Source organism: Fukomys damarensis, unplaced genomic scaffold (assembly GCF_012274545.1).
Source record: "Fukomys damarensis isolate Sample0158 unplaced genomic scaffold, DMR_v1.0_HiC HiC_scaffold_23, whole genome shotgun sequence".
Classification (NCBI taxonomy): Eukaryota; Metazoa; Chordata; class Mammalia; order Rodentia; family Bathyergidae; genus Fukomys; species Fukomys damarensis.
The window spans coordinates 28,982,750-28,993,559 of record NW_022900935.1 but is presented as its reverse complement, the minus strand read 5'-3'; the positions used below and the strand labels follow the sequence as shown (position 1 = coordinate 28,993,559).

The 10,810-nt window shown below is 37.9% G+C and overlaps 1 protein-coding gene across 7 annotated transcripts in view; it reads right to left on the bottom strand.

The window, feature by feature from the left end:
• Elavl4 (ELAV like RNA binding protein 4) overlaps nt 1-10,810 on the bottom strand; it is an 85,273-nt gene that overhangs the window by 45,719 nt on the left and 28,744 nt on the right. For 5 of the 7 annotated variants that reach the window (XM_033767504.1, XM_033767505.1, XM_033767506.1 and 2 more), the window contains exon 2: nt 4,175-4,415. In XM_033767504.1, the coding sequence (XP_033623395.1) occupies nt 4,175-4,415 (241 nt within the window). Of the gene's footprint in view, nt 1-4,174; nt 4,416-7,108; nt 7,196-10,810 lie in introns of all 7 variants that reach the window. The other 2 variants (XM_033767509.1, XM_033767510.1) reach the window with 1 other exon arrangement.

Genomic DNA, 10,810 nt, shown 5'->3' with positions numbered 1-10,810 from the left:
GGTGAAGGGTGAAGGGAGGGCAGAGGTAAGGGGAAAAAAATGAGAATCAAGACTTGCCATGTAAAGGTACATGATCCCAACAATGAATGTAACTGTACTGTATCCCTAAATGTACCAATAAACTCAATTAAAAAAAAAAACAAAAAAAAAAACTGCAGTGCCTGAAACATGGAGAGAGACATCAAATGAAAATGTGGTTCTTATCTTTTTCACTGTGATGCAAATAGTCACAAAATGTGAATAGGCAGATCAAAACTGCTTATTGTTCTTACATTGTTTTCTTTCTAGGGATTTTTCTTCTTTTTCAAATTTCAATTCCTTTTGGAGTGGGGTGGTAAAAAGATAGACAGAAACAAACATACAATTTAGCATTCCAGCTCTGCTGGCTTCAAGACATACCCTGAACCACTGGGAATAGCTAGTCCTGTCCTGGCCAACTTGTACAGTTTTCCCCCTAAAGTAATAATCATATGGAAATTTGGACTCAGCAAGGCAAATAATGCTTATAAAACAAAGTAAAAAAACAAGTGGTAACAAAATAAAACATAAGAACCTATATCAATTATCTAAAGTTTACAGAAATAGTATAATTTCTAGGAAGGATCTGGGCTTCTTGCTGGAGTTTCTAGTTGCATGAGCTCCATGGTTCGTGCTACTTCCTTTTGTCCCCATCAGCAGAGGCTGCAGGTAGATGAAGGAGAGAAATACTGGAATTGGCTTCCAAAGGCATCCTGTACCCACAGCTACACACAAAAGCAGCTTCGGATAAGTGTTTTCTCTCCTTACAACTTAGATTATTCTGGATAAGAGTCCTTTTCCAATTGGCAAGTGAAAATCTAAGGTCTCAGAAGACATTATTTAATAAGTAACAGAGATGCCCAAAAGCACTGTTAAGGGAATCTTAAACTTGGTGCTTTAAGTAAATTTGGCTCTACCTTGAAGGAAGATGCAGGCTGAGTTATATCCCCAATGGACGACAAATATTGTTACCTTTGCTTCTCTGTATGCGCAGGAGTCTGGTTTAAAGCCATGGTGCATTAGGCAGAGTCTCCAGATGGCCAGAAACTTCCACTCAGAGAAACACAATGTTGCACTGGGTTATGGGGTATAGATTTAAGAAGTCTTCACTTCAAATATGCTTTGGAATAAAATCATGTCTTTGAAAACTAGGAGTGACCTCCGAGTTCCACCACAGGCTAGTAACTGTTCTGCCTGGGGAAGTTACTTAGCCTCACTTAGTTTCCGTTTCCTCATCTAAGAAAATGAAGGTTGCTCTCTGTATAGAATGAAGTATGATTCGTCCAGTGATTAGCAAATACCTAGCACAGAATAGGTGCTTGTTCAATGATGGCTTATATTTCCTCAAGACCATATCCAAATTTCTTCTTTGCATTTGCAAATGAAGAATTCATCAATGAGCCAAAGCCAAGGGTGAGTCTAGCCTTCTGGTAATGCAACAGCATTACTTCCTCTCAAGGGATCTTAATTTACAGAATCCAGAACCTTCTAAAGGAATCCATTATACTCTCTTAGGGAGTAGTTAGGGGGCTGGAAAATCTTAATCTTGAATTCTTATCTCTTTGCCACTTCCCACCCCCAGTCTTCCCACTGGATATTTAGAACTCCTTGTAAACTTCACAGAATTGAGATGCATTGAGATCTGTAGGAGGTGTTGGAGGGAAAGAGGGGGCCAGGGATGTTAAAAATCAGGGCAACAAAAATACCTATGATGTCATTTACCCTGACTTTTGAACCACCAGCTGCATCCTCTCCACTTGTTTGGTGTGATACCTCACCTCTTCCATTCTGTGTTATGACTTAACCCCAAAGCATACCTCAGAGGGTCTTCTGATAGAGTGATTCCCATACCTCCCCATCTCCTCACAGCCCCTCTCCCTCTCTCTCTTTCCTTCTCTGACTTTTAGCGCAGCCAATTAAACCTGAACAACGGGTGGATGGAGGAAATATGCTACATCTATGGAATGGTACAGCAGGGACCAGTTTCACTGTTAATTTAAAATGCTAGAATTAATTAGGTAGTGTAAATGAAGAATTTAATAAGCACTCTTTACAACCACAAGTTCTACTTTTATTAAACACTGCTACCAAATGAGGGCAAATATCTCTAGTCCCTCTATATTTCCCTGCCTCATTCCCAGAAGTTCTCTACAAATAAGAAAAAAAATTTTGGATGAATTAAAAAAATGCATAATTATAAATTTATGCCTGAATTTTATTTCTGCTTTCAACCCATAAGCTTCTTCTTTAAGCTCAGATGCTACTGTATATCTCTGCTTGTGCGGGAGAGGGTGCTAAACAAACCAAAGTTGACAATTTTGGTTTTGTATACCAAATTAAAGGCTGTCTCCGAAGCTGTCACTCCTATTCAAATCCACTCGGTGAACTACCAAATTAGCATTCTTTCAGTAAAGGAATCTGCTTGTTTAAACATGTGTCTTCAGAAAACAAGGAACAACACCATGAATCAGTACTTCTCAAAAATCTCACTACCATTCTGAGGGAACTCTTCTGAAAAGGTGATTAATAATATTCACAGATATATTTGGTAAAATCCCTATTTAGAAGGTAAGGCTAAACCAAAAATACACTTTCTATATAGGAGTGGGAGGAAGAATTATATGGCTAACTGGTTTTAATTTGATCTGAATTATCATTCTATTATATAAAGATCATTCAGGAATCTAAACAAGAGCTTTCTGAAAGTATAGCCAATTCTGTTAAAGTGTAAATGATCCACTGCTCTGGGATAAGATCATTAAAGCCTGGTCTTATCTGGAAACCTTTAGTACTTTTCTGTTCTGGCTATTTTCCTTAAAGCATAACAGTTGTATCTATAATAATAGCATCTCCGTTTACTGAAAGACTTCTATCCAATGCGCATTGTGCTGGGTGCTATACGGCCAGTCTCTCATTTCACCCTTACAGTGCACCCTTTGAAGTATTTTCCAATTTCAAAATGAGGAAATTGTGTTTAGATGGTCATATGACTTACATTATAGAAAGCAACGCCATTATTTCAATTTTATATTGCTGCAAAGTGCTTAATTTATAAGGGGTCAAATTTACATGTGAATTATGAGAAAGAACGCACATGTTTATATCTGTATGCACACACAGATATTGTAGTGTCTGATTTAAAATCAAGGTGATATGTCTTCTTATTTTAGTCATACAGCCTCTGAGAGAGTTAAGCCAGTTCTTTGTCAATTAAACTGTCTAAAGAAAGGGAAACAAAAGTTGACACTCTCAACTGACAAGTGCTCCAAGTCGAAGTGAATGATTTTAAGAGCATAGGGTCAGACAGCAGTAACTTTACTGACCTCACTGTGTAATGTAAATGTTTTTCTAAGAAAATATTTTCATTTCCTATAAAATTACAGGGAAATTTCTCCCAAAAGAATTACAGTTATCACTGGCTGGCAAACATTAGGTTCTTGATGAGCAACTGTCAACTAGGAAAAAATCAAAACGTAAAAATTATGACTAATGAGGTTGTAGGTGGAATCATTTCACTATCAAGTAAAAATTCCCTAATTTCTCAAAGAATATCTTCAAAACAAACAATAAAAATAACTCACATGCAGATCTTCATTAAGAATCTCCCCTCTACGGCAAAGTAGTTATATTCCAGAATAGCCTGCTATGTGCCAGGCCTATTTCTTCCCAGGGACAATAACCAGTTGTGTCACCTTTCCACAAGTCCACCCTGGCCCTCTTTAAAATACTTGTCTCAACACATGGAAGAAAATGACACACACAAACCCATGTTTGGGAGATAAAGAAATGAATTAAAACTAGTGTGGAGTACAGGGAGGGCAGAGGGTAGAACTGGGACCTACAGAGCAAAGGGAACAGAAGGCTCATTAACAATAAAAGAGGATAAAGCCAGAGGATCCTTTCACACAAAGGTGAAGGAGCTCCAAAATCTTCATCTGTTTCCTAGTCCTACCAGTCTACAATATGGGTTTATGTAGTGTACACAGACATATGGTGTGAGTTTGTGGCTGTGTACCCATGACATGCTTGAATGTGGAATACATGATGCAGACACTCTGATGAGTAATCACGTATGTGCATTTCTGCCAAGGTCCACAAAGTTTATGGAACAACAGAGTTGTGAATACCACGCCTAGAATATTGAAGAACAACATACCTGTAATTTTGTCTCTCACAAGTTTGCAGGATTCTATTTCACCAATGCTACCAAAGAGACTCCTGAATTCCTCTTGGGTCATATTTTGGGGTAAATAGTTGACGATGAGGTTGGTTTTGCTGTCATCTGTGGCTGCCCCTGTCTGCATGGGAGAAGGACAGTTTCTGTTGTTGCTGGAGGGTCCATTGCTTGTATTGGATGTCGGGCCATTTGACACCTGAGGTTCCATGGTGCTAATTATCTAAATTAAAAAAAATATTACAAAGAATTCTTTTGAAATCTCAAAAATACAAATTCTCGTTTAAGATTTTATTTTACTTTTTGAAAAGAAAGAGAACAAGATGAAGCAAGATGGAGCAAAAGAGACTGGGTTGTGAACACAGCCAATTTAGAAGCATGTTTTTAACCAAAATGTTAAACTCCCCTTGCTATTTTTAGGCCAGCCCTTAGATTTTGAACACAGACTAGAATGCAGTGGGAACTCTCCCATTATTTTGTTAATGAAAAGCTAATTCCTGTTTTCATTACACAATCACTCTCAGAAATGTATACTTAAGCCACACCAAATTATAATTAAAATGTAAAGTAATAATCATGATTAAAATTATAGTTCCATTAAAGCTGAAAAAGCTAAATATAGAGGGCTATACTCACAAGATCAAATACAGTACCTGTTTATTAACTATCTCATAAAATACAATGACATTAAATTAAGTGGGGCTGTTCCACAAGGGAAGTGTTTAGATTTTCACTAATACTTAAACATTGATCAAACTTTTGATTTCATAAGTACATGCTGGGGAGCTACAAAGTCATCTAATGATTTTAACCCAGCTGTTCTGTTACTGTTTCTCCAAGATCTCTAATGGAACAAAACAGAAAAGTTTTCTCCAGTTCTTCGCCTTAAATCCAGCACAGCTCAAAGCCATCCTCTTATGCATTACTCAAGGAGGACATTTTCTGGGTTTATATATTTAATTAAACAATGCTTTTCTAGCATGTGTGAACTGTCCCAGGCACCTTGCAAGGAAATAAAAGAAAAAAGAGTAAGAGTCTTTATCATCAAGCTTCTAGTCTACCTAGGACACAGGTGAACAACTGGAGGATGTAGAAGGGAAGCAAGCCATTCCTCCCGAATACAGGATAGGATTCAGGAAAAATACCAAGAAGATAATGCTAGAGTATGATTTTAAATGGAAAATGGGTTTAAACTCATAGAATCATCTTATAAAGGCATCTTGTATAGAATGACAAAAGTGGAAAATCACTAAACTGCAGAGCCAGAAGGCCCTTAAGGAAATAAAAACTAATTTAATGCTCTCATGTTTGAGATGAAGTCCAGTAACTTTCTTATCACCAGAAAGTGGGGTACAGTCTGGGGCAATACTCAGTTTTCCTGGTCCCAAATGCAGCCCATCACTTCCACCTTTCCATCTTATCTTATTATTGACGCTACTTGTCTAATATGATAGGGCTTTTTGTTCCCTCTCAAACTGATCACCAGCTCCCTGGGAATGAAACCATGTTCTGTCATTCAGCAGCTGTATGGCATCTGGCAAGACATAAACTGTAGGAGCCTCAGTTTTCCTCATTTGAAAATGGCAACAATGCCACCTGCTCTTGTAAAATGGTGAGAAGGATCCAAGTGAAATGACATATGTACAGTGAGAAGGTAATCACAACTGGATATTTATTAAAGTTACTCTGACGATCACCTGATGTCTTTCTTAATAACTCCTCATAAGATGGTAATGAGGCATATTCTAAAACTCTCTACATCTTACAGACTAGGAAAGCAAGGTGTGGCAGATATCTAATAACTTGTAACTTTCATTAATACTATTCTGCTGCTCAGAAAAAAATTTTGGGGGGGTTAAACTTTTTCACTGACTAGAACATATATGTAGTGAAATATATACAAAGTCTACAACTCAAAGAATGTTTATAAAATAAATACGACTTATACCTGGGTAACCATTTTTCAGAACATGTCATAGAACATGACCAGCACCACAGAAATCTTCCTCTTTTCCCTTCCTTTTCCATTTACACATCCCGGTGCCCCACCAAATAACCACTATTCTGATTTCCAATCCATAGTTTCACTTTATGTAATTTTGAACTTTATATACATGGATTCATAGCATATCTACTCTTTTGTACATTTTCCCAGGTCTGAAGTGTCATCTATGTTGTTACATGTATCAAATAGACTGTTGTTCATTGCCATAGAGAATTCCATTGTATAGAAATATTGCATTTTATATCTCTTTTGAACATCTGAATTGTAACTAGTTTTGAGCTGTTATAGATAAATATTGCTGCTGTGAGCATTATGCACATGACTTTTGGTACATATACACACACATTTCTGTTTGAGATATTTTTTGAATCATAGGGTATAAGTATGTTCAACTTAGTAGACACTATCAAAAGTGTTTCAAAGTGGATGTACCAATTTTTTACTCCCATCAGCTTGAAATGAAAGTCCTCATCCAATGTTCAAAGGCAGATTTTATGGATTTGGTTTTGCTTATTCCTTCACTGCAATAAAGAGTGATATAGTAAAAAAGGGGAATACATTTTTGAGTGAAAAAAAACACTGCCTTAAAATTTTAGTCTTACCACTTATAAGCAGTGTGAGTTCACGAAGCTTATTTCAATACTCCGAACCTCAGTCTCCTTTTCTGAAAAACTAGAATAAGCCTTGCCATGAGGCATTATTTTCAGGATGAGAGCATATACATGTTTGACACAAAGTGCCTAGAAGCATCATAACTATCACTCCTCATCATGCCCCATATAGGTGAGTGCTACTATGTTTCCTGTTTTGATGGTCACAAATGGGAGATGAAACCAAAAGAAAAACATGAAGTCTGAAGAAGAGCCAGGGAAACAAAGCAAATTGAAGAGGGAGTGTCTAAGTTTCTTTACCATCATGCAAGTAACTTAAGTGGCTCCACTTCTTACATCACCAGACCTTTCTTCTTGGCTTCAGGTCAACTGTAGAATTCCAGAAGGCTGGTCCAGAGAGCAAAGAGAAAGCAAAAAGCTTCTGAGAAGAATCTTAACTCCAATTCTCCTCAGAACTGATAGAAACTGCACCCAGCAAAGCCTAGCCAGTTGCTTGCCCTCAAGGTAAGGGTCCAGGAAAAGAACAGGGAGATAGATGGTGGGTTTGAGGGTGAAGTATGCTAATGGGGATGTTGTTGCAGACAGCATCAGCACAACTCCTGGCTGGGAGGCAGGTTCCTGCTCTGCCCACCTGTTGGTCCTCCTGGGCCTATGCAGGGACTCTATTTGCTGTGTCATCTCATTGTTTCACTGAGCTAGGTGTCCAGACAACAAACAGGAAGTAATGCCAACTCAGCAAGGAATGTGAAAATCAGAATTTATCATTTTAGGAGGCCTGGCTGGCAGAACCACAGATCTACTCAACTACTGAATTTTGATTTTACGGCAACATCATCAACTCCAATAAGAACAAAACTAGTCCCACAGTCTAAGGAACCCCGTTCTTTCTTGCTTACCACCTTTCTCATGTAAACTCTCTTCAGCTGCTTCACAGAAACCTAGAAAATATCCTGCATTGAGGCAGATTTTTGGTGCTAATGATAGAAGTTGGAATATACAGAAGAATGGATATCACATCCAAGCCTGCTGAGATTTTGTGCAATCAAAACTGTTCAAGGTCACATGGCAGTCATATTCATCTTTTGTTCACTGTATGCTTACTTCACAGACATCTGGTGAAAGCCTGCACTTGCCCACGTTAACATCTGACAGGTTTACTGCTCCAGAAAGGCTTAGGAAGTATCAAGGCTGCAGCAAAGTAGTTTTAGTTACCTCACTGTCTTTCTAGATCTTTTTATATCTCCGGTGGATTTCCTAATTTATGTTAATTCTTGGAGTGGAGCCCTATTAATAGATTAGGCTATCTCAACTGGACTTAAACCTTTGAGAAAGAGTCGCAAGACACAAGAAGATGTTTATCATTGAGCTATTTTAACTAACCACAACTATAAATTAAGTCATGTAATTCTTGTGTAAGAGACGGAGTTCTCTTTGCTCTGCACACACACTATACTATTATCCTTTTGTGTATCTAGAAAGAACTGATGAAAATGAATACAGACACAGAGAGATTTTCTCAATTAAACTGTACAATCTGAAAGTTGAGAAATATTTGCAAGTGTGTCAATATACATTATGTAATAAGATCCCTCACTGGTCTTAATGGTACATCCCGGAATGCACTACAGGATAAAACTTAAAACAAAATGTAGATGTCAGCATCAACTGACATGTAAATGAATCAAGAGGATTTTAAAACATAACCAAGAAAATAAGAGAAGTTGTTAAGAGGTAAAGATATTGAATGCATGAACATGAAACTATAGCATTTTAAAGTTACAAGATAGATTTAAAGACAGGTCACCTGTGTTCCTTTCATGGGAAAACAGAATATAGGCAGACAAATTTTTGTTGGTGAGAAGAACATCCTCCAATAGCACAGAGGTTACAGAATACTTATTTCCTCAGGATAATGCCTATGGTATTCTCACAGTCCAATTTTCATTGCAAATAAATATCTCAGTTCCTCAGATGTGCATATGTACTTCGACAAAACATTCTGTGTGAGTCTCACAGCCAACTTTGCAGCTGACCAGGTTCCAAACCCATGACTTGTCCTCCTTTCCTCTTCTGAATGGCAGTTAAGTGACAGACTTGCAGTCAGCATCCAGGATAGAGCATTGAGGAGGTTCAGTTGATTTCAAACTCTAATTGTTGTATAAAGCACTACATTAAATCTTTTATGTTCCTGTGATATATTTTAAGCAACATTATACAGGCAGAAAATTTCAGGGATAAACTATTAGAACAGTGCACAATAACACAGGCACTCAAATCCATCATTGCCAGTGTCGATGGTTTGAATGACTAATTACTCATACTCAACACATTAACCTCACCCCTCCCACCACTCTTTTCTGGGAAATGTACAACAAAGGCAAAAGGGAAAACCTCAGATACACAGCTGCCAGATCATCACCAGGATCTTTTATCCGTCTAGAGAGGCTATAAGGAGCAGAGACTACACCAGCCTCTTTCTCATGGCATGGTGGGTGGGGGCAACCCTCTCTGCTCTTCATGGCACCGGCTCACCACAATTTAGGGTCTTTATGCTCACTTACAGTACCTGTAAATACTTCCTGGACATGCCACAGCATATAAAATGTGTTTATTTTCACTATAGCTAGGTCTAGGTCTGTGAGATCAACTGAGATGGAGCCCCGGTATCCCCAGCTCTAGAAGGTGATGGGTGGCATGCGTCACAGTTCTCACTATCTTGGTATGAGAAGCTGGGTAGACAGTGGGTAAGTCTTACAAGTTAAGAGAGGCAGAGTTCTAAATTTTTCTATCAAGAAGCAAAAAGAATGTTAATCAGACAAATTTGCTCCAAAAATGTCACAGGCTTAAAGGGGAGGGTTTAACTTTGGACTTTCTATCTGGAGGCAATAGATTAGATTTTCTGGGGAGAAAGGGCCAGTGCACTCAATAAGTTCTCGACGGATACCATACTAGCCAAAGGTTCAACCTCCCTGCTTGAATGAATTTGAAACAGAGACAAAAAGTAGAATTGTAGATGCCAGGGCTGGGTGTGTGGGAATGGAGAGTTATTGTTTAATGAGTGACAGTAGAACTTCAAATCTGCAAGATGAAAGGAACTCTGGAGACAGACAATGGTGATGGTTGCATGACAATATGTAGGGGTACTTAATACCACTGAATTGTGTACTTAAAGATGATAAATTTAAACTTGTACATATTTTACCACAATGAAAAATTTTCAAAAGTGTATGCCTGCCATAGAACAAATGCTCAGTAAGTGTCTGATTATTTACTTGTTCTATTGTTTTTCATTACATGTAAAGTGGAGATGATATTAGTATTTTATTGGCTTGTACCTCACAGGGTTGTTTGAGGGAGTCAGTGAGTACTGGATATACAAGAACTTTCATTCATTCAGCAGTTCTTTATCCAGAATCTATCAATTGTCAAGCCTTGTTCTATAAGCAGGGGATACTATGAAAAAAATCTTTACATTACAGGAGCCTGTCCTGATGTAAAGCTTACTACTGTCATTCATCATTCCAGAGCCCAGTGCAGGCCATTATGTCTATCATCACATGCTCTTAGCAGGCCTCAACTTCTGGTTCAGGTGCTTTTCTGGTAGAGGTGTGGTTTCATTGTTCAATTTATACAAAAAGGTCAGGAGGAAAGATCCACTGAAGACCATAGGAATATGATGCTTCTTTAAAATACTTTCCTCTTTCACTTTTAAACTCCTTTAAATGTCAACTATCCCGGAAACTAGAAAGGTATGGACTGACAGCAAACATGTCTCAGGTGTGTACAAGTGAGACACACGTCTACCTTATCAAATATTATAATACTATTTAAAATTCATTTACCACATTGGAAGGGCTTTTGAAAATTTATATATAAACCTAAGCCTTGTGTAATAGAACAACTGCTCCCAAGAGCAAGAAGAATAATGTTTACCAAGGGCAGTCACTGAGTTAAACCATTAAAGAAACAGATTTAAATTATTCATGGGAACAAAAATAAAAG